The sequence below is a fragment of the Haemorhous mexicanus genome, chromosome 13, assembly GCF_027477595.1.
Source record: "Haemorhous mexicanus isolate bHaeMex1 chromosome 13, bHaeMex1.pri, whole genome shotgun sequence".
NCBI lineage: Eukaryota > Metazoa > Chordata > Aves > Passeriformes > Fringillidae > Haemorhous > Haemorhous mexicanus.
The window spans coordinates 21421869-21447739 of record NC_082353.1 but is presented as its reverse complement, the minus strand read 5'-3'; the positions used below and the strand labels follow the sequence as shown (position 1 = coordinate 21447739).

Below are 25871 nucleotides of genomic sequence, written 5' to 3'. Positions count from 1 at the left end.
GCTCCGTGTTTTCCTCCCTCTGGAACGTGTTGGATCCTGGAAATGTTGGGATGAGCTGGAAATGCTGGAATGAGGATCCATGCGGGATTCCAGGATCCGTCTTTGGCTTCTCCCCCCTCCCTGGTCTGGGGGAGCGTATCCAAGAATTTTCCTTGGGCTCCCCCCCAGCTCCTGGGTGGAGAAGGAAAGGCGGGAATGCGGTTCTGGTATTCTGAAAAGATTTTATTCCATCACTATCCCGTGGGAGCATAAATAATCAGGAATGACAGCACATGGAACGCAGCAGGGAACGCCGGGAACGCAGGACACGGACGGGACAGAGCCGCGCTGGGAACGCCGGGAACTTCAGCAGCTCGGACTGAGTGGGAACTGGGATCTCCAGGAAAAACCAATGGGAATTGGTGTCATTCCCTGTGCTCCAGGCAAATCCCGTCAGTCCTGGGATTGTCCAAAGTGCTGAGCCTGGCAAGCTCCAGGTGCATCCCTCGGGATCCATTCCTTGGGCTCCGTCCATGGGGGAGCAACCCCAGGAATATCCCAGGATCCCACCACGGGAAGGATCCCAGATTACCACCATGGGAATGATCCCAGTTCCCCACCATGGAATGATCCCAGATTCCCACCATGGGAAAGGATCCTGGGACAGATCTCAGGCTCCAGCTGCGGGAAGAATCCCAGGTTCCCACCATGGGAATGATCCCAGTTTCCCACCACAGCAAGGATCCCGGGATCCCACTGGGGGAAGAGTCCCGGGCACCCAACATGGGCAAGGATAATGAGAAGGATCCCATGTGGAAATTTCCCACTGTGGAAATGATCCCAGTTTCCCACCACAGCAAGGATCCTGTCCTGCTCCCATGGGAACGATCCCAGTTTCCCAGCACGGGAAGGATCCCGGATTCCCACACGGAAACCCCCTTTGACGATCAAGCCCTTCCCACTTCCCGCCCCTTTTCCAGTTCCGCTCCCACTGTCACATTTTTGCATAGGAAAAAAAATTAATAGCAAGGAAGCGTCGCGCTTTCCCGGGAATCTGCCCCGGGCTGGCTCATCCCAACGGACAGGACATGGCTCCGACTTACTGGGAGCCTCCAGGCTTTCCCAGGAATCAGGTTAGAGCGGGATTAGTGCCGGACAAGACACGCAGGACGTGATTCCAGGCTCTCGGCAGCCGCGGACTCCGGAATTGTGTTCTGGGTGAGTGGATCCAAGGATTTCAGGAGTAGAAACAAAGGAATTTCTTTAGAAAACGTCCCTGGAGTCAATTGTTCTTGGGGCTGTTCCGGAAGTTCTTTATTTCCAGCTGCAGCTGCCGGATCCGAATGTCCTTCTGCGAGAGCTCGTCCTTCAGCCGCCGGATCTCGTCCTGCTGCCGGAAGAACATCCGGAGCAGCTGGAAAACGAGGATGGAGATGAAGGGATGGAGCTGGTGGGATCACATCAGCTCATCCCAGGATTTTGCCAGATTTTCCAGGATTTTGGGGGAATTTTTTAGGATTTATTGGGAATTTTTTGGGGGACTTTCTTTGCATTTTTCCAGAATTTTTAGGGAATTGTTTAGGATTTTTTAAGGAATTTTTTCGGGGGACTTTCTTTGGATTTTTCCAGGATTTTTAGGGATTTTTTAAGGATTTTTTGGAAATTTTTTAGAATTTTTTGGGAATTTTTGGGGGGACTTTCTTTTGATTTTTTCCAGGATTTTTAGGGATTTTTTTAGAATTTTTTGGGGAATTTTTTCAGGGACTTTCTTTTGAAAGTCATCCAGCTCATCCCAGGATTTTGCCAGATCCATGCTGGCAATGGGCCATAACTTGGCCGATTTTGGGGACAAGGGATGGATTTGAACTGAAGGATGGGAGATTTTGATGGGATTTTGGGAAGGAATTCCCAGAGAAGCTGTGGCTGCCCTTGGATCCCTGGAAGTGTTCAAGGCCGGATTGGAGCACCCTGGGATAGTGGATGGTGTCCCTGGAAAAGGTGTCCACCATGGGAAAGGGTCATGGGCTGGATCCCGGGCTCCCATCCCTGGAGGGATCCCACACTCCTGCCTCTGTTGGGATGGAGACCAAAGGCAGCATGGCGCCTTTCCAGGTTCATCCCCAGATCCCATTCCCATTCCCATTCCCACTCCAGGGCCCCCCACCTCGTTCTCCGTGCGGGGTGGGACGTTCTCCAGGAGGTCGATCCCGTTGACCACCACGCTTTTCTTCTCCCTCACCGGCGCCTTGAAGACAATCTTGGAATTCCTCTTGTATCCCTCCTTCAGCGACACCAGGATGGGATCTGTGGGAGAGACGGCGGATCAGCAGGATGTGGTGGTCTTTTCCCACATCCCGGATATTTTTGGGATACCCCCCTGGTGGTTTTACCTCTGTTGACCCCACTGAGCCACTCGTCCGGGGTCAGGGCTGGCTCCGTCCCCGGAGTCATGGGATAAATGTCCTCCTGGTATGTCTCCGACTGGGAAAAGGGGAAGAGAAGAGCAACGGGATCTGGGAATCCGCTCCCTGGGAATCGAGGAATAATTCCCTCCCACACAGAAGGAATAAACACACGGATAGTTGGGAAACTCCGGGCACAGGGAGGAAATTTGGGAAGTGCTGGCTGGAGCAGAGAACCTGGGATCGTGTCCTCCACCCAGCCCTGGCCAGCAGCTGGATTTGCTTCCCAGAAAACCCCAATCCAAGAGATATTTTCCCCAAAATTCCCAAAACTCAAGTGAGACCAACCTCTCGGAGAAACATTCCCTAAAAATATTCCCGTTAAATTGTGGTTGAAATTCCATGGGATGAGTAAGGATGGAGAGGCCCAGGGACGGTGGGAACAGAGCCATGCATGGGATTGGCCAAAGTGGGGCATGTCCATGGCTCCGGAGCCGCCAGGACATTCCGGATCCCGCTCATTCCCACATTCCAGGACTCACCCGCCTCGGGACAATCATGGAGATGGGCTCAATGAGCCCCTTGAGGGTGATGAGTTTGTAGAAACGGAAAACTTCGCAGGCGGAGACGTCCAGGCCGTGCTTCGGCATCACCCCTGCGGGGAGTACCGGGATCGCCATCCGGGAAATTCCCAGCGTGGGAAATCCCAATCCCAAACCCAACCCAAACCCATTCCAAACCCAACCTAAATCCATCCCAATCCCAAACCCAACCCAAACCCATTCCAAACCCAACCTAAATCCATCCCAATCCCAAACCCAATCCAAACCCATTCCAATCTAAGCCCAACCCAAACCCATTCCAAACCAATCCAATCCATCCCAAACCCATCCCAAACCCAACCCAAACCCTTTTCCTTGTGCCATTCCATCCAGCACCTTCCCCATCCGCCTTTTCCGTGCTCTGGGAAGCGGAGCAGCAGCAGCTCCACCCTTACCCAGTCCCTTCTGCGGAGCCGGCGAGCGGAATTCCATGAGATAACTCAGGTAGGGCTTTTCCGAGCCGATCTCGTAGTACCGGATGTTGCCGTCGCCCTGGAGCAGCAGGGAAGAGGGATGGGAATGGATTTGGAAATGAGAAGGTGGAAAAAAACAGGATTAGGAGCATTTAGAAGGCATGGATGGGATATGGGGGAGGAATTGTTCCTTAGGAGGGTGGGGAGGAGCTGGGCTGAAACTCCCAGAGAAGCTGTGGCTGCCTCTGGATCCCTGGAATATCCTGGGTTGGATGGGACTTGGAGCAGCCTGGGATGATCCAATGTGTCCCATGGCAGGGACATCCATGGAACTGGATGAGCTCGAAGCTTCCTTTCCCTACAAACCATTCCAGGATCCAAATTCTGGTCCAAATCCCTTGGGCAACGCTGGGAGATTTTTCTGGGAATGGCACATCCGGATGCTCCGTGCATCCCTACCTTCCCAGCCAGGTACAGCATGTGAGTGTCAGCGTCGTAGAAGGGGAAGAGGAGCCCCGAGAGCCCATCGATCTCCTCCTCGATCAAAGGCATGGATAAATCTTCCTGGAAAACAGGAAAATCCCGGTGTTAGCCGTGTCCTGATGGCGGTGCTGAGTGGGATCCCAGCAGGCAGGGACGGAGCAGGGATCTGGGCAGGGATGGAGAGGGATCCTGGTGGGATTGGAGCAGGAATTCCGGCAGGGACAGAGGGGGATCCCGGCACCCACCTGGTCCCAGAGGGCGATCTGCCGGGTGTTCCAGCGGGACACTCCCGTGGTCAGAAGCCGTTTGGTGCTTCCCAGGAAAACCACGCGGTTGACGCGGTGGTTCTTGCAGCTGGCCTCCTGCAAGACAGGAATGAGCTCTGGAATTCCCCCTGGATCCAGCTCTCATCCCAGGAAAGCCCTTTCCTTGCTCCCCCAGCCTCATCCTGGGGTAATTCCAGCTCTGTCCTTTGGCACCTGCCTCAGGGTAAGCCGAAATTCCCATTTTCCCAAGGACCAGGGAGAATCCACCACCCTCCTCCAAACCTCCTGCACCTTCCCTTTTACTCCCACCGTTTTCCATAAATCCTTAATGAACAACGGGATCAAAGCCTCCAACTCTGGACCTTCCCCTGCACCTTCCCTTTTACTCCCACCGTTTTCCATAAATCCTTAATTAACAACGGAATCAAAGCCTCCAGCTCCTCCGCTTGGGACGAGGCCAAGCCCTTCCCACCATCTCCACAACCCGGCTGGCAACCGGATTCCCCCACATGGAAAACACCCCGCTGGGAGCACCTACGGCCCTCGATGGGTATTTTCCCGACATTCCATAGGACTCTTCCCTAAAATCTCACTCCAAGCGCCCGTCCCACCTGCAGGACCCGCCCGGAGCGCGGCTCCACCACGCGCAGCTTCTTGTCCTTGCAGGTGGTGGCCAGGAGGCTGCCGTCGGTGTTGAAGGACATGCAGAGGATCACGTCCGTGTGGCAGTCGATCATCTTCACCGGCTCGCCGATCTCCAGGTTCCAGATCAGCACCTGCGGGAAGAGCCTTTGGAGCAACCCGGCGTGGTGGGAGGGCTTCCTGGTCTCCGGAAGCTGCTCCTGGTCCATGGAATGTCTCCCTGGCCTACGGAAGCTGCTCCTGGTCCATGGAATGTCTCCCTGGCCTATGGAAGCTGTTCCTGGTCTATGGAATGTCTCCCTGGCCTATGGAAGCTGTTCCTGGTCTATGGAAGCTGTTCCTGGTCTATGGAATGTCTCCCTGGCCTATGGAAGCTGTTCCTGGTCTATGGAATGTCTCCCTGGCCTATGGAAGCTGCTCCTGGTCCATGGAATGTCTCCCTGGCCTACGGAAGCTGTTCCTGGTCTATGGAAGCTCTCCCTGATCCACGGAATGTCTCCCTGGCCTATGGAAGCTGTTCCTGGTCCATGGAATGTCTCGCTGGTCTATGGAATGTCTCCCCAGTCTGTGGAAGCTCTCCCTGACCTGTGGAAGCAGGTGCTGGTCTATGGAAGCTGTTCGTGATCCATGGAATGTCTCCCTGGCCTATGGAAGCTGTTCCTGGTCTATGGAATGTCTTCCTGGTCCATGGAATGTCTCCCCTGACCTGTGGAAGCAGGTGCTGGTCTATGGAAGCTGTTCCTGATCCATGGAATGTCTCCTCGATCTACGGAATGTCTCCCTGATCCACAGAATGTCTCCCTGGCCTGTGGAAGCTGTTCCTGATCTGTGGGAGCTGTTCCTGATCTGCAGAAGCTGTTCCTGGACTATGGAATGTCTCCCTGGTCATGGAAGCTGTTCCTGATCTGTGGAAGCTGTTCCTGGTTTTTGGAAGCTGTTCCCGGTCCATGGAATGTCCCTCTGGTCATGGCAGCTGTTCCTGATCCATGGAATGTCTCCCTGATCTACGGAACGTCTCCCTGGTCTATGGAAGCTCTCCCTGATCTGTGGAAGCTGTTCCTGGTCCATGGAATGTCTCCCTGGACTATGGAAGCTGCTCCTTCCTGGCCTAAGGAAAGCAGGGAACGAGATGAGCTTTAAGCTCCTTCCAACCCAGTGGAACCATTCCAGCGTTCCACGATCCCCCTCTGGCCATCCGCAGGTGACTCCCAGCGGGGCCAAAACCCGGGAAAGCCCTCTGGAACGGCATTCCCGGGAAGCCTGACCTTGTAGTCGTAGCCGGCGCTGAAGAGGATGTTGTTGGTGGTCGGGTGCCACTCCACGAGCCCGACGCGGCGGCTGTGTCCGTACAGCTCCAGCGCCGCCTCCGTCATGTTCCGCTTCAGTCCTCCCTCCGGAATCTCCCAGATCCGCACCTGGAATGGGGTTTGGAGCATCCCAACTCCCGCCCTTGCATTGCCGTCTTGCCCAGGAATTCCAGGGTCAGCCCTGCCCCTGATTGGCCCTCAAGGATAAACAACGAATCCTTGGGATCCCTTGGGAAAAATCCAGCCAGGGTGGATCCACACCTGGAATGGGGTTTGGACCATCCCAGCTCCTGGCCTTGAAAGCTCCTTCCCAAAAAACATCCAGGATCCTGGAATTCCCAAAATCAAAGCTTTCAGGAATTCCAGGATCAGCCCTGCTACTGATTGTCCCTCAAGGATAATTAAGGAATTCTTGAGATCCCTTGGGAAAAATCCAGCCAGGGTAGATGGTGTTATCCAGGCAGGGCGCTGGAATCCTCATCCTGAATTCCCAGATTCCCAGCCCTTCCTTGTCCTGAGACCCCGAAGCTGACCCTACAGACTCCACATTTTGGGATCCTTTGGGATAAAGACTCCCAGATTTTCCAGGTTAGTTGCTCCAAAAACCACCAGGGATTTTCCCAGGATTTAGTTCCTCTTTTCCACTGTCTCCATGGAGATTTCCATCCTGAACCTTCCCTGGGACCTCCCCCAGCTGCCCCCTCCTGTCAGGGACTTGTGGAGAGCCTGGAATTCCCTCCAGATCCCATTTTTCTCCAGGCTGAGCATTCCCAGCTTCCTCAGCTGCTCCTCATGGGAATTACCCTTTGGATCCTCTGGATTTGTGCCCGGAAAATAAAGAACGGGAGGGAATTCTGGCCCAGGAGCCAGGCTGGACACAATTTGGGATTGGCTTTGATCTCCTGTCCCTCAGCATTCCCAAACCAAATCCCATGGAAATATCAAAATGGGGAATCAATGGGATGCGGAGGATGGATGGATTTGGGAATTGCATCCCGGAATTCCGGCTCACCGAGGTGTCCTCGGAGCAGGAGGCGATGATGTTCTCAATGAAGGGGTTCCACTTGATGTCCAGCACGTTTCCCTGGTGACCACAAACTTTGGGATAGTTCGGCTCGATCCGGCCAGTCTGGAGTGGAAAAGCAAGGAAAACATCGGGAAAAACATCAAATTTAGGGAGAAACTGGTGTTTCCAGGGACGGGAAATCGTTGGAGAAGGGAGATCCGGCTCAGCCTGGGATGGGCCAAGCCAGAGATTGGGTTTATCCAATATTCCCAGTATTCCCAGCTGATCCATGGATGGGAAGGGGTTTCTCCAGACTCCATGGAGCAGGGAAAGGAAAGCCGGGAGCTCAGTGGGAATTCATGGAATCATGGAATGTTGGGGCTGGAAAAGCACTCCAAGGTCACGGAGTCCAACCATTCCCAGCCCTGATCCTTGTCCCCAAGGGCCGCATCCACAGGGATTTTGAATCCCTCTGGGAATGGGGACAGGGCTGGAAAACCCTTTCTGCGAGGGAGTTTTCCCAATATCCAGACTTCTCCTTTCATGATCCAAATCGATGGGTGAAAGGACTGGAAGAGATTCCAGAGGCTCCAAAGCCCCTCAGCCATTGGATCCCGCATGAATCCCAGAATCCCAGAACAGTTTGGGTGGGAGGATCTTCCAGAAGATCCATTCCCAATCCCTGCCATGGCCCAGGATCCCTTTCCCTATCCCAGATTGCTCCAAGCTCATCCAACCCGGCCTGGAGTTGGAGCATTTGGGATTTCCCTCCCAGATTTTAGATTTCCTTCCCAGACTTCGGAATCACCATTTTCCGAGGTTCTCCTCCATGGAACAAACCCCAAATTCTGGGATCACACAACTCCTGCTAATCCCCAATCCGTGACCCCACAGGTTGGGAATCTTTCCATGCGGAATTTCCAAAGCTTTTACGGAGCCTCCTGGGAAGATTCCCACCGGGATGGGAACCTTTTCTATTCCCAAGGAAGCTCTGTGTCCGGATGCCACCCCGGTGTCCTTCCCTGCTCCGTTCTGGCTCCGTGCCGGAATGGCGCTCGGAGCGTGCGGAATAACTGGGTCAGCTCGGCACAGCCGCTGAATATTTCATGGATTTTCCTTCCCGACTTTTCCCGTGCCGAGCTCCCGGCTCCGTTTATTGGGAACAAAGGAACGTGCTGGGAATTCTGCCCTCAGCAGCTCCGGGAAGTCGGATCAAGGCCAGGAACAGCCCCAGAGCTGTCGCTCCCAAGGTTTCTTGGGATTCACTTCCTCCCTCGAGCTGTAGGGAGGAATTTGGGAAGGAAAATTCCCAAAGATGAGACTGAGAAGGAAAAGGAAACACAGGAATGTCAGTGATTCCTTAGTTCTGCCTGCCAGTGAATTCCTGGGATGCAATTCCCAGTTTTATCTTTGTTATATGAAACATTCCAGCCCCCATCGCTCATCCAAAGGATCAGCTCATCCTGCTTTTCCCAAATTCCTGATTTGCACTGCCAGGACTTTACTCACACCCCGGCCGCAGCAGAAATTCCCACAGAAACCGCAGAATTCCAGGTGGATGGAATTTTTAACAGCACAAATTCAAATTCCACCTCTTTTATTCTGAGGAATCAGCCGAGCAAATGCCTTTTCCATGAAGATTTATTGGATTTTCCCAAAATTCATCGGGATTTTAAGAGGGCAACACTGAGTTTGGTTATTAGGGAACGTTTCTTCCCAAGAAATCTGGAATTTTGATTCAAATTTGTTGTGCACAGCGGGAAAAGGACAAGGAATGTGCCATTCCCAGGGCACCTGGAAAAGGCAAAGGAAAAACGAAGGCAATAAAAGGGAAAAAAATCCCTAAAAAATCCAGGATTCCGGCTGCTTTCATCCCGTTTTTCAGTGGGACCTTGCCGGCAGTCAGAGTTAATCCAAGGTGAATCCTAATCCCTGGATCCCTGATCCCCGGCCGAGGGAAGCTCGGTGACCCAGATTCCGGCCCCGCAGGGACAGCCCGGAGCTCTCCTGGCTCCGGCAGCTCCGAGGTTTTCCACGGAAAAGGCTGGAAGGAGGAAATCTTACGGCAGCTCCCGCCCCTCCCTTTGCTGAAGCACTTGGAAAAGTGAAAATTATTTGGAAAAATTGTCAATTTTGGGGACTGTGGGGTGGAGTGGGAATTCTTTCCCTGGGAATGGCTGGAATAGCAGCAGGGAGAGGGATGGAAACCCTCTGGATTCCGGAATCAGGGAATGGGATTGTGGAATCTGTATAAAGAATCCTGGGAATTCCAGCGGACTCAGAGCCATCCCTGGGATGGGAGGGATGGAATTGCCCTCCCTGATGGAAATCCGGGATGAATTTTCTGTTGGATCCATCAGCACCAAATCCAAGGGGTGGGAAAAATCCTCAATTCCCATCCTTGGAGCAGCACAGCTCCACCCTGGCCACGGCTGAATTCCGTTTTTCCTGGAAATCCATACCGCAGGAAATCTTGGATAAATTATTTCAACACCCGAAATTCCCAAAACCTACTTTTCCCTTGGAAAACGCAAACCAGGAGCACTTCCGAACCCTCATATTCCATGGAAAGCTCCACAAACATGGAAAAATCCCTTCATTCCACTCCATCCTTCAATCCCACAGGGAAAACCTCAGGGATGGATGCAGCATCCATCCGGCAGCACCTCCGGATCCCATTCCTGGATGGAGAATCCCAAGGGAGCATGGAAGGGAACCTGGGGAGGTTTGGGAATTCCATGCCATGTTCTTTCACAAATCCAGCCTTTCCTTATCCCAATTCCAGCCTTTTTCCCATCCCAAATCCAGCCTTTCCCTATCCCCATTCCAGCCTTTTTCCCATCCCAAATCCAGCCTTTCCCTATCCCCATTCCAGCCTTTTTCCCATCCCAATTCCAGCCTTTTTCCCATCCCAAATCCAGCCTTTCCCTATCCCAATTCCAACCTTTTTCCCATCCCAAATCCAGCCATTCCCACAATCCCGGCAGTGACGGGAGCAGGAGTTTGGATTTCAGCTTCCTCCGGATAAACAGAGGCTGCCCCTTCCCGCTGCCACTCCCGTCGGGAGAGAACACTGGCTGCCTCTGGAAAACAGCTCCTCATTCCTGGCGGGAACAAAAATCCCTCTGTTTCCATGGAAGTGACTCCCTGCAAAGGGATCCACGGGGATCCCAACAAAATCCTTATCCCAAATCCCTCTCCAGCTTTCCCAGACCTCCTTTAGGCCCTGCAAGGAGCCCTGGATCCTTCCCTTCTCCCAGGGAACATTCCCAGCTCTCCCAGCCTGGCTCCAGGAGAACAGGATGAGCTCCAGAAGGATGGGATGTGACAGCACCGAGCTGCTTCCCAATGGAATTGCACCATCCAAGGATTTTGTTCCCTGACTCAAAGGAAAGGAATATTTTCCAAGGGGTCTCCAGGATCAAATCCTCAGGGCCAGGTTGGAGAGGGCTTGGAGCATCCTGGGATAGCGGGAATTGTCCCTGCCCCATCCCAAATCCAGCCTTTCTCCCATCCCAAATCCAGCCCAGTCCTGTCCATGGAATGGGATGAGCTTTAAGGTCCTTTCCAACCCAAACCATTCCAGGATTCCAGGATTCTCCCGTTCCTATGGAGCCAATCCTGCTCTTCCTGATCCTTCGCCCACTCCCTTGGGATATTTTTATCCCAGTGCTGGGGACAGGCTCATTCCCAATCCCGAGGCTCCGGAATCTGGGAGGAAGGAGGAGCGAAGCTCCCTCTCCCCAGCCCACACATCCCTTGGATCACTCCATGAAAACCCCGGGATGTGGATTTGGGATGAGCAGATGGCCCGGCCCAGATTCCGTGAGCTTTGCTGGGGGCAAAATCCAGGGAAAAGATCCAAAAATACGGCAGCAAATCCACGGAGCGGCTCCGCGGTATCCGGGTTACCTTCATTAGCTTCTAATTATGGATCACAATTAATTAGGGAGCTGCTGATTTCCAAGGAAAATGAGTTTCTCCTTAATGAGCTAATCAGGCTCCGGACAAAAAAAAAAAAAATCGGGAATTTATTAACTCCTCCAGCATCCAGGGCCACTCCAGGCGGGATTGACCAGCTGGATATCCCAGGATTTCGGAGGATCCCTTTGGAACGCCATCCCTGCTTTCATCCCACCGGGGTTTTGCCAGGAAAAAAATGGGATTTGCTGGGAATGTGGGGTTGTTCCTCAAGATTCGGGATCGAGGGGGTGTGGATGGTGATTCCAGCTGGGATCCGTGGGGAAGGAGCCGGGATGAGGCCGGAGCTGGAGCGCTCCGGGTGCTCAGACAAAGCTCCCAGTTTTTTTTTTCTGGGAATATTAATGAGGCTCAAGCTGCGCTCTGCAATTAAATCCTGATTAGAATTCTTCCATCTGGAGCTGCCTCCGGAATGAACGAGGAATTCAGGAGAGGCGGGAATGCTGCACAGGGAAAGCGGCGAAGGAATGATGGGATGGAGGGAAAGAAAACTAGGGAGAGCTCCTCCTTCCCCCAGCCTCCCTTCCCAGCTGGAATTTGGGATCTGGGAATTTGGGAATGCAGCTCAGCCATGGCAAAATTCCTCCTGGGAATGAGGCTGGGAGCGTCCCAGAGCTGCAGGTGCCTAGGGATGGAATTCCTGCTTGGAATACAGGAATAGCCCAGGTGAGTGCCCAAATTTTGGGAGCAATCCAAGAATCCCAGAATCCAGGAATGGGTTGCGTGGGAAGGGATTTTATCCCATTCCAGTATCCCAGGCTGCTCCAACCCGGCCTTGAACATTCCAGGTATAGGGAAGCAACAACTTTCCTGGGAATTGTGCCAGGGCCTCCCTCCTTGGAAAAATTCCTTTGATCTCATTTTAATGGATTCTCTTCCCGTCAAAACACTCCCCTGTCCCTCTCCAAGGTAAATTCCAGGCTCAAGGTCGCCGCTGCCGCTTTTCCTGGGAGCCGCGGATCCCACGGGATCGGCTGGAGCAGCCGCTGGATTGACGGGAATTTCAGCTTCAGATGGGCAGATCCCAGGGGAATTCCCAGGAAAAGCAGGGAGAATCTTGGACGGAGATGGAAAAGGGAGGTGGGGAAAGATCCCACCTGGATCAGGGATGAGAGGGATAAATCCGGCTTTTCCCATGGAAAGGAGCTGCTCTACTGCCTAACCGCCCTCTGGATGAGGAATTTTTCCCAAAAATCCAAGCTTAGCCTTTCCAGCCTCCAGCCATTCCCTGGAAAACCCAAAGAAAGGGAAGGAGCAGTGGGATGAGGCTGCAAGGAGCTGATTCCTTGGAATCCCGGGATCCGAGTGGCACCTGGCACTGTAATGGGACAGGCTGGAGACATTCCCAGGGTCCGAAATGATGGAAAATCTCCTGGAGAGATTCCAAAAATGCTTTTGATGGGATGTTTGAATTCCTCCTTAAAAAAACCCCAATTCACCAATTCCACATGAAACGCCAGGAAAAGCAGCAGGGGCTTGGATATTCTGGGGTGGCTCCAACCGGGAATCCCATTCCCAGGAGGCATGAGGAAACCCCAGGAAAAGCAGCAGGAATTGGGACACTTTGGGAATCCCATCCAGGAAAAGATTTGGACACTTTGGGATGGCTCCATGTAGGAATTCCCGTGGGGAATCTCACATGCTCCAGCGGGATGACAAGGAAACCCCAGGAAAAGGAGATCTGGACACTTTTAGGGAATTCCCGTTGGGAATCTCACCTGCTCCAGCGGGATGACGAGGAAACCCCAGGAAAAGGAAATCTGGACACTTTTTGGGAATTCCCGTTGAGAATCTCATCTGCTCCAGCGGGATGATGAGGAAACCCCAGGAAAATGAGATCTGGACACTTTTTTGGGAATTCCCATTGGGAATCTCACCTGCTCCAGCAGGATGACGAGGAAACCCCAGTAAAAGGAAATCTGGACACTTTTTGGGAATTCCCGTTGGGAATCTCACCTGCTCCAGCAGGATGATGAAGAAACCCCAGGAAAAGGAGATTTGGACACTTTTTTGGGAATTCCCGTGGGGAATCTCACCTGCTCCAGCAGGATGACGAGGAAACCCCAGGAAAATGAGATTTGGACACTTTTTTTAGAATTCCCATTGGGAATCTCACCTGCTCCAGCGGGATGACGAGGAAACCACGAGAAAATGAGATTTGGACACTTTTAGGGAATTCCCGTCGGGAATCTCACCTGCTCCAGCGGGATGACGAGGAAACCCCAGGAGAAGGAGATCTGGACACTTTTAGGGAATTCCCGTCGGGAATCTCACCTGCTCCAGCGGGATGACGAGGAAACCCCAGGAAAAGGAGATTTGGACACTTTTAGGGAATTCCCGTTGGGAATCTCACCTGCTCCAGCGGGATGACGAGGAAACCCCAGGAAAATGAGATTTGGACACTTTTTTGGGAATTCCCGTTGGGAATCTCACCTGCTCCAGCAGGATGATGAGGAAACCACGAGAAAATGAGATTTGGACACTTTTTTGGGAATTCCTGTCGGGAATCTCACCTGCTGCAGCGGGATGACGAGGAAACCCCAGGAAAATGAGATTTGGACACTTTTAGGGAATTCCCGTTGGGAATCTCACCTGCTCCAGCGGGATGACAAGGAAACCCCAGGAAAAGGAGATTTGGACACTTTTAGGGAATTCCCGTCGGGAATCTCACCTGCTCCAGCGGGATGACGAGGAAACCCCGAGAAAATGAGATTTGGACACTTTTTTGGGAATTCCCGTCGGGAATCTCACCTGCTCCAGCGGAATGATGAGGAAACTCCAGGAAAAGGAGATTTGGACACTTTTTTGGGAATTCCCGTGGGGAATCTCACCTGCTCCAGCAGGATGACGAGGAAACCCCAGGAAAAGGAGATTTGGACACTTTTAGGGAATTCCCGTGGGGAATCTCACCTGCTCCAGCGGGATGACGAGGAAACCCCAGGAAAATGAGATTTGGACACTTTTTTGGGAATTCCCGTGGGGAATCTCACCTGCTCCAGCAGGATGATGAGGAAACCCCAGGAAAAGGAGATTTGGACACTTTTTTGGGAATTCCCGTTGGGAATCTCACCTGCTCCAGCGGGATGATGAGGAAACCCCAGGAAAAGGAAATCTGGACACTTTTTGGGAATTCCCGTTGGGAATCTCACCTGCTCCAGCAGGATGACGAGGAAACCCCAGGAAAAGGAGATTTGGACACTTTTTGGGAATTCCTGTCGGGAATCTCACCTGCTCCAGCAGGATGATGAGGAAACCACGAGAAAATGAGATTTGGACACTTTTTTTAGAATTCCCGTGGGGAATCTCACCTGCTCCAGCAGGATGATGAGGAAACCCCAGGAAAAGGAGATTTGGACACTTTTTTGGGAATTCCCGTTGGGAATCTCACCTGCTCCAGCGGGATGACGAGGAAGGAGCCGCCGCCGGCGCTCTCGGTGACGATGGCCAGGAAGCGCGCGTTGACGGCGCAGAAATGGTTGTCGTGGACGTTCTTGGTGATGGGAATTCCGTCGAAGCAGTGCTCCCGGCTCGCCGCCTTCCCGTAAACATTCCGGAACTTGGAGCTGCGGTACTGCGGCCGCCATGACATCTGCGGGGAAACGCAGGGATCGGCATTCCCAAAAAAAAATCCCACACCCCACCCCCCACCACGGTCCTGGCTGCTCCCCTGTTTTCACCATGGACATGGAAGCATTGGGATGGGCCCATTCCAACATGAGCATTCCCAAAAAATTGAAAGCATCCCCCGGAGAAGGAATAGTTCCTAACAGGCTCAAAAAGAAAGCTCAGCATTCCCAAAACAACCATTCCCAAAACACCATTCCTGGTTGCTCCCCTGTTTTTACCATGGACATGGAAGCATTGGGATGGGCCCATTCCAACAAGAGCATTCCCGAAAAATCAAAAGCCTTCTCCCAGTGCTGGAATGGCTCCCAAAAGGCTCAAAAAGAAAGCCCAGCATTCCCAAAAAAAAACCCATTCCCATAAGACCATTCCTGGTTGCTCCCCTGTTTTTACCATGGACATGGAAGCATTGGGATGGGCCCATTCCAACATGAACATTCCCGAAAAACCTGCAGCACCATTGCTGGAAGGGCTCCCAAAGCCTCAGAAAGCCACAGAATTCCAGCTGCTCCCCTCTGGAGCGGGAATGCTCATCCAGGACACGCCTGGGTACACATGACAAAGGAATTCCTGCTTGGAATGTGATGGCTTGGAAATGGATGGCGGGAGAGCGGGAATTGGAGCGGGAGGGGGACGGAGGGAGCGTTGGGAATATTCCGCGTTTTCCGCAGGTTTTCCTGCACGGAGCAGCCCAGGATCCAGCAGGGATCCCAAGGATCCACGAGCTGATCCTGGGAGCTCCGGATGGATCCGAAGCGTCCATCAGCTGATCCTGGTGGAAAAGAACCCAGGAGTAAATTCCCAGCTCTGTCCTCATTCCCTGGGAATAGCAATGCCTGGAAAACGGGGAAAAGAACCCCCCCAGTAGCTCTGCCCTCATTCCCTGGGAATAGCACTGCCTGGAAAACCGGGAAAAGAACCCAGGAACAACCCCCCAAGCCGTGCTTGGACGTTTTCCCGCTTTCCTGGCAGCTCCGGCCTTTCCCAGAGCGGCAGCAGGAGCAGCTCTTGTCTCCATGTGTTTGGCTTTTCAAAGGATCCTTTCATCCCTCGGGAGTCTTGGAAACAGCGGGAGCGAGGGAAAAATCGGGAAAGGAGCTGTGGCCACAGCAACAGGCAGAGCCCCGGCCCTAATCCCGAAAAAACCGGGATATCCTAAAAATAGCTCCCGGTAATCCGCCCCGAGCGTCGCAGCTCACGGAGAAATTAATTCCTGCCTTCACCTGGAATTTTTGGGAGGAAAAATTCCTCGCTTTCAGCCTATTTTTCCCCTTGGAATTGTGCCCTTGCCCTTTTGTGTTGTCACCACGGCACTTCCCATGTCCAGAGGATTTTTAATGGGAATAAAGAGATCTTCCCTCGTTCTTCCAATGGATTTGGTTGAGCAGCAGGGGGAAACAAAAGGAGGGATTTGCTTGGAAAAATCATCAGGAAAAGGAAATCCCACGCAAAACACTCCGGGGTTTTCAGGAAGGGGATTCGGGAGACGGAGCCTTTCCCAAATCCCGTTATTCCTGGTTTTCCTGCCTCTCTCCTGGCACAGAGGTTGTGACGAAAATTCCCTGTCTGGGATTTTCTGGCTAAAATCAAGGCTGAGTTTTGTAGGAATTTGGGGATTTTGTAGAAATCGCAAATCCAAGCCGACCCCAGCCTCGGGTGTGGGGCTGTTTTCTCTCCCTCCTTCTGGACCCAGCGCATCCCTGGAAGTTTTTATCCATGGGAAAGGTCAGGAATGCTGGAGTTTGACATTTCCAGCATCAATGGCTCATTAAGGCTGGGCACAAACAGGAGCCGCTTTTCCAGAGGAAAATCAAGGATCTGGAATCACTGGGAAGGAGCTGGAGCTGCCCAATCCCACCCCATGGACATCCCTCAATTCCTTTGTGCAGAAAAAGGGGGGAAAAAAGTTAAAATTTGGAATTTTTTAGGGAAAAATCCCCTCTGGACTCACTGCTGTGCCACATTCCTGGGGGGATTCCTGGGATGGACCCGTGATCCCAAATTTCTGGTGGATTCCACATGGAATCTGCACCTGGGAGCACCAGGACCGAGGGATTTGGGAGCCTCAGGGACTAAATCCCAAAGGATCTGGTCTGTTTGGGAATGGATTTGGGGTGATCCCAGATCCTGCCCAGCTGGAGCCTGGGGATATTTTGGGGTTGAAATCCTAGAATTTTTGGGGATTGAAATCCAGGCTGGAAAACCTCAATACGGGCTGGGAAAGCCCCTCCAAAGCCACCTCCCTATCCCAGCCCAGGGATTTTTCCCACTGGGAGGGGAAAACTCAGGAGCAGGAGCTGGCTGGAATTCCCAACCCAGCCCGGCCATGGGTTTGGAATTCCCAATCCCACCTCGCCACGGGATCGACGCTCCATCCCAAGAGGGAAACCCAAAGAAATGCGGGATGTGGGTGGGAATGCCATGAATTCCCTGTGTTCCGAGGGATCTCCGGAGCGGAGCCGGCCCCTGGGGGGCTCTGGGCTGGCTCGGGATGAGTTTTCCATGGATTCTGTCGCAGCCGGGTGGGAATTCCCAGCTCGGGACACTCACCAGGCCGCGCTTGCTCCCCAGCACCTCAGCCTTGTGCAGGTCCCTCATGGAGCTCTGTGCAGAGAGGGAAAGGAAAACATTCCATTCATTTCCCGGGAATTCCAGGGAAAACATCCCAACCCTTCCTGCTGCTCCGGAGGGCCGGGATCCGACCCCCAGCAGGGAATTTTTGGTGGTTCCAATCCCGTTTCCTCCTCCCGCTCTTGGAGAATTCCACGTGGCTGCCAAAGTCCTTCTAGAGGACGAAGGAATTCCATAAAAACCACGGATTTATAGTTCAAAAAAGTGGGATTATGGGATTTGGGAAGGAATTCTTCCCCAGGAATGCGGGGAGGGGCTGAGCTGGAATTCCCAGAGAAGCCAGGGCTGCCCCTGGATCCTTGGAATGTTCAAGGTGAGGTTGGATGGGGCTTGGAGCGGCCTGGGATAGCGACAGAATCCATGGAATGGGGGAGGTGGGACAATTCCGGATGGGAATCTCCCAGCTGAGGTTTTTCCAGCCTGGGATTTCCCTGGAGTCCGACTTTTCAAGGATTTCAACTTCCTAGAAATCCTGGGAATGTCCTCTCCTCTTCCCAAACGCTGGGAAAAAGCTCCAAGTGAGGCCGGACGGAGCTGAGCTATTCCCAGGAATCCTCATCCCTCCTGGATCCTGGAGCTGCTTCCCAAGTTTCCATGGGTCTCATGGAATTCTTGGAAAGGAGCAAAACCCATCCCTGGCACCCTCAGGGAGCCGCGTTTGGATCATTTTCCACCTGGGAAAACTTCCGGAGGAGGAAAACCAAACTTTCCCAGGCACCACGTGCCGAGAACAATCCCAAAATTCCTCCTCCGGCAAAAATTCCGGAAGCGAGCCCAGTTGTCCTCCCACTCTGTTTTCCGAGTCCTTCCCACCTCAGGAAGCTCCGGGTGGAGAACAAAACATTCCCAGCCCCCGGAGCTGCCCTGGGGCACCACCCCCGGGAATTTTCCCTCCTCCAGCTCCTCGGAATTCCATTTTCTTGAGGGGAAAAATTATCCCAGGCTTTTTCCCGACTTTTTGGGAAGTTGGAGAGGGGGAGAAGTCGCTTTTCCCGTTGGAATGAGCCAGGGATTCAGCCATCAGAATTATTTCGCATCCCATCACGAATCCTTGGATCCAACAGGATTTTCCAGCCGGGATCCAGCAGTTTGGATCCATGCCAAGGAAAGGCTCCAGTGGGAAGATCCCATCGATCCAACCTTTCCCAAAGTCAGCTTTTTAATGGGAAAAAGGGGGGAAAGCCACTTTAAAGTGGGAATTAAAGGGATGGAATTGTCAGGGAAAAGGGACCCCACAGGGAAAAAACTCCCTGGGGAGGTGCCAGGAAGGAGAGGATCAAAAAACTGCTGGAAAAAATTCCACCGGGAGCAGAAACATTGGGAAAGCCTGGAAAAAAATCCCTTTCCAAGCCCCAGCTTTGCACAGGACAGGGAAATTTATTTATCCTGGGAAATTCCTTTTTCCCGGGATTTTTCCAAAGCTCTGGGAAGCCGCTCTGACAGCTCTCCCTTTCCACGTAAAAAATTCCAAATATTCCCGGGAACAGGCACCCTGGGGTGGCTCCAAACCCAAAATCCCCAAAGGATTTTTTGGGAAGTTCCTCCCAAACTTTTCCAGCAGAAATCAAGGAGCGGCCAAACCCACCAATGAGAGAGGAAGGACAACAAGCAGGATCCAGTCAATATTCCAGGCTGCACATTCCCGTTTCCCGGGAAGCGCCGCAGGAGGCTGAAGGTCACGGGATGGCACCGACCCCCCTTCCCAACCCTCGGGAATCCTGGACAAGCCTTTCCTTGTGCTCCGGCTCCCGGCAGGAGCGGAACCCTCCGGAGAAAGGCAAGGGAGCCTTGTTTTCCTTTTTCCCTTGTTTTCCTTTTTCCCTTGTTTTCCTTTTTCCCTTGTTTTCCTTGTTTTCCTCGTTATTCTGGGAGCCAGCGGAGCAGCGGCCGCCACGTCCCTCCCCTGCCCCGGGATTTGCCTCAAATCCCCCTTTTCCCAAGGTTTTCCTTGGATTTTTTTGGGAATCAGGGTTCCCAGCTCTTCACCCGAGACTCTCTTTTCCAGAGGTTGGGATGATCCCACCGGGAGCTGGGATCCCTCTGGATGAGCTTGCATGGAATTCTCATCCCTGGCCAATTTTTCCATCCATTTTGGATCGCTTCCTTAATTAATTTCCTTCATCCTCGTTCCCACAAAGACCGAACATTCCATGGATTTGATCTGCAGAGAATTTTTTGGGATAACGGGTCAAGTTCTGGGAGGAAATCCATGGATGCTGCCCCAGTCCTAGGGATAAAAAACCATGGAGGCCCATTCCTGGCTTCCAGGGGAGAAATTTGGGATGGGATGGGATGGGAGATTCCCGCCAAATCCCGGGAATGTTCCCATCCCTCTCCGGGTCCCTCGGGATCCTCACCTGCCCTGCTTGGCCCCGGGCTGGTCGGGCGCCTCCGGATCGCCCGGGATGGACGCAGAGCTCAGGGAATCAGGGCTGCTCCAGGAGCCTGGAAAAGAAGGAAACCCTTTGGATCCCAAATTCCAACCGGGATCGATCCCGAACCGCGGCGTCGCCAAAACTGGGGAACAGGGACAACGATCTGGATGATTTTGGGATTAACTCCAGTCCCCGGTGGCATTCCCAGGGTTGGGATCCGCAGGGATCCGGCATCGCCATGGGTCAGGCTTTGCCAAGCAGCATCCCTGGAAATCATGGAATCCTGGAATTCCAGAATGGGTGGGAATGGACCTTAAACCCCATTCCATGGGCAGGGACATTTCCCCCATCCCAGACTGCTCCAAGCCCCATCCAAACTTTCCTTGGACATTCCCAGAATGTGGATCTGCCTTTCAGGTCATTCCCAGATCCAAACAATCCCTGCTCCGGGCACCGCCTTATCCCAAACATCCCAGCAGCTTCCCAGAATGCACAACAGGGAATTTTGCTGGAGCATGGCTCTTCCCAAGCTTTTGGTGCAGGAGGATATTTCCATAATTTTCCCATAATTTTCCCAACATTTTTCCATCATTTTTCCATCATTATTTTGCGTAATTTGTTGGGATTTGCGCAGCAGGAGTTTCTGGGAGAAACCACTCCTTCTAGAGGGGAAAATTCCCAGTTGGAATTCCACCAGGATGGGGCTGAGCTCCACGGAATTCCGCTTCCTTGAGGGGAAAAAATATTCCAGGATTTTTCCTAACTTGAGGGGGTTTTAGGGAAGTCAGAGAGGGGGAAAAGTCACTTTTCCTGTTGGAATGAGTGGGACTGAGCTGGGAGGGCTCATCCATGAGAATTCTGGATCCATAGGAAGGACGGACACAGCTCCCAGGCCAATCCTGAAATTCCCTGGATTTCAGACGAGGTTGGAAAACATGAGGTTGGGAAAGCATTGGATACAAGGATGTGGCTGCCACCATTCCCAGCATTCCCACATTTCCCATCAAACCGGATCTCCCACAGCCAGACCCCACTCTGGGCTCAGGTCCCAGTTTATTTATCCCAATCTATCCCAATTTATCCCAATTTTTCCGCTCTCCAACAACACCTCGACCGCTCCAGCCTTTCCCTGGCCTGGCCTTTCTGCTCCCGGAGCTTTTCCCAGCCCCATTCCAGCCGGAGATCCATGGCTGGAGCCTTTGCCAGCGGCTCTGCCACGAACAAAGGAGCGCGGGATTTCTGGGAGCGGCCTTGGCACGGCTCCGGGAGCGCCGGAATCCGCGGATTTGGGGGGCTCCGGAGCAGCTGCCTCCCTCCATCCGGAGATGTTTTTTCCCCCCAGCTGCCAGATTTAGGGAATGACTCGGGAGACAGGAATCCGGGATGAATGGAACTATTCATGGCTTGATAAAATTCCATGGAAAAGAGCGGGAAGGGGGTTGGGAAGGAGCCTGCCCGGCCGGGTGTGAGTTACGGATCCCGGCGATGCCGCCAGGCCCCGCTAACGACCCCAATTAATTCCTTTGAATCCCAATTAATTGCACGGAATCCCAATTAATTGCACGGAATCCCAATTAAAACTCATTAAAAAGCCGAGGGCTGGAGTTGCCTTGAATGAGGGGAATTTGTCTTGGAACGGGGATTTTCCTTTCCCAGATTTCAACGGCTCCTTATCCCTGTTCCCAACCCACAGCGATCCCAAAGATTGGTGACCCCACCTGGGCTTTTCCCAGATTTTATGGAGAATTTGGGAATAAGGGGAGAAGGAAAGGGAAAAGGGAAAAGGGAAAGGAAAGGGAAAAGGGAAAGGAAAGGGAAAAGGGGAAAAGGGGAAAAGGGGAAAAGGGGAAAAGGGGAAAAGGGGAAAAGGGGAAAAGGGGAAAAGGGGAAAAGGGGAAAGGGAAAAGGGAAAAGGATTTTAAGAAAGAATGAGGCAGGAAATGTCCCACTTCCACATTCCATGGATTCTCTGTCACTATCCCAGGATACTCCAAGCCCTGGCCTTGGACACTTTCAGGGATCCAGGGGCAGCCACAGCTTTTCTGGGAATTCCAGCCCAGCCCCTCCCAGCCAGGAATTGTTTCCCAATCTCCCACCCATCCCTGCCCTCTGGCAGTGGGATCCATTCCCTGTGTCCTGTCCCTCCATCCCTTATCCCAAATCCCTCTCCAGCTCTCCTGGAGCCCCTTTGGAAGATCTGGAATTCTCAAGGACAGGCTGCTCCATCAAATCCATTTTTAGCAACCCCCCGGAGAAGCCTTCATCCCGTATTCCCGGGAAACCAATCCATGTTCTCCAAATCCCAGTTCCCTGCTAGCACAGCCCAGCCACTCCATCGAGCTCCCCCCGGATTGATCCGGTATCAGCTTTTCCATGGATCAGCATTTGCTCCAGCCACGACATCTGCCCTTCCAAGGCGGCAGAGGACACCGAGAATTCCCACCGGGAATATCCCAGCGTTCCAACCTCCCAGCCATGGAGAACTTCTGTAGGGCACCATCTATTTACTCCTGACGGGGAATAGTTGGAATTTCCTCTCTGGAATCTGGATTTGGCTCCATTTCCTGCAGATGTTCCCATTCCTTCGGATGTTCCCATTCCTTCAGATCCCAACTCCATGATTTTGCCGTGGGATCATCCCAGGACCATCCTCCTTTCCAAGAGTGTTTTTTGGGAAAAACTCCAACAGTGTCAAATCCCTCTTCCCAAAACAACCACGCCCCCAGATCCCAGTAATTCGTTAATTTGGGATTTGGGAGCAGCCTCTGCAATGGGTGGGAGTTGGGAGCTCCTGATCCAAGGTTAAATTTTCCGTCCCCTCCCTGACCAGAATTCCCATTTTCCTGGCAAAGGAATCTCTTTCTTGCCCTTTCTGTTCCCACCCTGACTCACATTCCTTCTCCCTCAAATCCTGCTTCCCTCAGCTTCCTGGGAGAGTTATCCAGGCTGAGGGATAACAATTCCCAAAATTTGGGATGCTCTTCCCTTGCCAAGGCAGGGAGACCAAACCGGACTCCACAGCACGGAATAATTATCCCAGATTCCTACAGATCTTCTGGAAGCTGGGAAAAAAAGGCTGGAGTGGCCATTCCATGGCATCCATGCCACGATTCCAGGGGATTTGGGCAGCTCCCAGAGCGAGGCGTGGGCTCTCCCAGCATTCCCATGGATCCAGCTCCATCCTATTTTTAATTCCCTGGTCCCAAACTCCCCCAGGAGCTGCAGCTCCGGCTGCTCCTTCCCGTGAGAAGGGAGGGGGTGGCTCGGGACAGGGATGGATCCAGGAAATATTCCAGCCCCCTCCAAGCCTTTTCCCAGCGCTCCAAATCCCAGAAAAATCTCTTGGTGCTGGCTTTAGGGCCCTGCTCCCGATTTTCAGCTGGATTTTCCTCCCAGGACGAATTGCTCGGGAATATTTACAAACTTTGGAAAAGCTTATCCAAGGTTTCCAGCTCCGCTGGGAAGCGGCCCCGGCGTGGGAGGAGTTGCTGCAGGAGAATCCCAAATTCCTGTCCCGGATAAGGCCGGCAGCTGGGGCAGGATGCAGATCCAGACATTCCCTGGGGCTCCCCCTTTTCCTGCCTTTCTGTGGGAACAATTCCCATCCCCAGATCCCACTGTTCCCTGCGGCTTTGGATCACCGGAGCTTTTCCCGGATCCACGCTGACTCCAGAGAGCCAAATCCATCCCGGAAAAGCCTCTCACAGCTCCTTGTCCCACTTCCCTTTCTCCCCTCCACATCCAGGGAATGTCCAGGGACTGACATTCCCCGGATCTGTGTCCCAGTTTTGCCTGGAAAAGCCCTGGAATCCGTGCTGGGCCAGGTGAGGAAGCTGCTCCTGGAATTTCTTAGGATTTCATCGATCCCCGTTGCAGGAGATAAAATCCATAGGGAAAGCTTGGATGGAACAGAGGGAATTTTGGGACAGAAGACAGAAAACTTTTCCATTTGCTCATCCATTCCCTGAAAATCAACAGAAAATTCCCCATCCTGCTGCAGGTGCTATCCCTGGGGCCTTTTTCTGGGATAAATCTGTTCCCATCCCAAAAAAACCCTGGGAATGAGTGGTCCAAATTCCCAGCCTGGCTTCCAACTGCACCCCTGGATATCTGGGAATCTGGGGGTCTTTGATCCCAGTTATGGATTTATATCCCAAATTCCGGCCTGCTCATTGATCCCTCCCCAGAATTGCTGGGAACACACTTTTCCAGGGATTCTGGCATGGATTGGGAATGGCACCTGGGAATACCCAACCCCAAAGGCAGCGCTGGTGACATCCCACAAGTTTTTTCCTAAGGGGAAAAAAAAGGGAAGGAGGGATTCTCCCTGCTCTCACTGGGGTTGTTTGGACATTCCCACATCCCAGTCCAGGATTTGGAGAGGGATCAGCTCCAGTCCCACTGCCTCCCATTCCCAGTGTCATTCCCAATATTCCAGCCTTTCCCAGTCTGTGCCACAGCCCAGGGCTTTTATGGGATCATCAATCCCATTCCCAGAGCCCACTGAGGTCATTCCAGACCCTTCCCGCCCCATGACCTTTCCCAAGGCTGATTCCCTGGAATGTCTGGTGACCTCCCAAAGTCATGGCCGTGCCACACCCTCGGACTGGGACAGGCTTGGAGCTCCCTGATCCAAATCCCAGGGATCCCACAGTCTGGAATTGGCCCAGCCTTGGAGCTCCCTGATCCCAAATCCCACAGCTCCCCTGGAATCGGCCCCTTTGCTCCCTAATCCCAAATCCAGCAGGATCCAGGGGCTCGGGATGGCTCCAGGGCCACAGCCTCGGCCACGGGATGGGAGAGCGGGGTCAGTTCCCAGGGATCGGGGATGGAGAGAGACGGGATCAACCCCCAGGAAGCAAAACCTTCCCCGCAGGAATCCGGGAGCTGCTCCAGGACGGATTTGGGCCCTCCCGCCCCCTCCCCCGAGCTCCGGGAGCCATTCCCGAGGTTTTCCACGCCCTTCCAGACACCTGTAGAGGTCCGGGAAGCAGCGGCCTAGGGAGGGGTCCGGGGGATGCGCGACCTCCGGGAGGGCTCGACCGCGGGCCGGGGGGGATGTGCGGGTTGGGGGGGATGCGAGATTTGGGGACGCTCGGTTCGGATGATGGGCGGTGTGGGGGATGCGAGATTTGGGGGGGACGCTCGGTTCGGATGATGCTCGGTCCGGGGGATGCGCGGTCCGGGGGATGCGCAGTTCGGGGGGGACGCTCGGTTCGGATGATGCTCGACTGGAGGGATGCGCGGTTTAGGGGGGATGCGCGGTTTGGGGTGCGGGGACGCTCGGTCCGGCGGATGCGCGGTTTGCGGGGGATGCCCGGTTTTGGGGGAGGATGCTCGGTTCGGGAGCTGCGCGGTGCGGTTTGGGCTCCCTGCCCCGCTCGGAGCGGCTCCGGGGCCGTCCCGCCCGCCGGGGGTGCTCGCCCCGCACCGCCGCCCCCTCCAAGGGTTAAAATTGCAGCAGAGCTGCGGGGCCGGAGCGGCCGCGGCCGCGGGAGGGGCTCGGCCGCGATCGGAGCCCGGCGGTCGGCAGAGGAGCGGCGGCCGGCTCGGCCGGGCGGGGGAGGCTGCGGCGGCCGGGCCCGGCACCTTGCGGGCACCGGGGCGGCGGAGGGCAGGTCCTTACCTCGGCACGGGCATGCGGCCGGCGCGGCCGGCGGAGCGGGGAGCGCCGGAGGAGACGGAGAAGCAGCCGGAGGAGGAGGAGGAGAAACGAAGAGGAGAAGCGAGGAGGAGGAGGAGGAGGAGGAGGAGGGTGGGGTGTGCCCGCTGCCGAGCGCTGCCCGCAGCTCGGCCGGTGCTCGGCGCGGCGGGGCCGTGATGTCAGCCCCGCACCGCCCCCGGGGGGAGCGGCCCGGCCCGGCCCGGCCCGGCCCGGCCGGCGGGGGGGCCCCGAGCCGCCTTAACCCTTCGGCAGCCCCGGGGCCACCCCCACGGGGCCCCGCTAACCCTCCGGAGCCCCGGTTCGGGTCCGGACCCGGTTCTGATTTAACCCTTCGGGAGCTCCGGTGCCACCCCCGCGGGGCGCGGTTAACCCTTCGGAGCCCGGTTCCGATTTAACCCTTCGGAGCCCTGGTTCGGGTCCGGACCCGGTTCCGATTTAACCCTTCGGAGCCCCGGTTCGGGTCCGGACCCGGTTCCGATTTAACCCTTCGGAGCC

At 54.1% G+C, this 25871-nt stretch overlaps 1 protein-coding gene across 2 annotated transcripts; it reads right to left on the bottom strand.

Moving 5' to 3' along the window:
- Nucleotides 1-201: 201 nt before the first annotated feature.
- Nucleotides 202-25482, bottom strand: CORO2B (coronin 2B). 2 transcript variants are annotated; one of them, XM_059858760.1, is made up of 14 exons: nucleotides 25338-25482; nucleotides 19694-19781; nucleotides 17256-17309; nucleotides 14470-14670; nucleotides 7107-7223; nucleotides 6053-6202; nucleotides 4757-4921; nucleotides 4125-4241; nucleotides 3856-3960; nucleotides 3379-3475; nucleotides 2924-3036; nucleotides 2370-2460; nucleotides 2144-2283; nucleotides 202-1393 (listed from the first exon to the last, which is right to left on the bottom strand). In XM_059858760.1, the coding sequence occupies exons 3-14, from the start codon at nucleotides 17301-17303 to the stop codon at nucleotides 1262-1264; spliced, it is 1476 nt and encodes a 491-aa protein (XP_059714743.1). In that variant the 5' UTR covers nucleotides 17304-17309; nucleotides 19694-19781; nucleotides 25338-25482; the 3' UTR covers nucleotides 202-1261. The 2 variants fall into 2 exon arrangements, with proteins under 2 accessions (XP_059714743.1, XP_059714742.1); XM_059858759.1 differs by lacking the exons at nucleotides 17256-17309; nucleotides 19694-19781; nucleotides 25338-25482 and adding an exon at nucleotides 17057-17210.
- Between the last annotated feature and the right edge of the window lie 389 nt (nucleotides 25483-25871).

Coding starts and splice junctions, on each gene's coding strand:
- CORO2B (XM_059858759.1), bottom strand. CDS start 17,209: ATGGAAAACTCATCCCGAGCCAGCCCAGAGCCCCCCAGGGGCCGGCTC. Junction 3,961..4,124: donor AGATCGCCCTCTGGGACCAG/GTGGGTGCCGGG, acceptor CCTGTTTTCCAG/GAAGATTTATCCATGCCTTT. Junction 2,284..2,369: donor GCTCAGTGGGGTCAACAGAG/GTAAAACCACCA, acceptor TCTCTCCCACAG/ATCCCATCCTGGTGTCGCTG.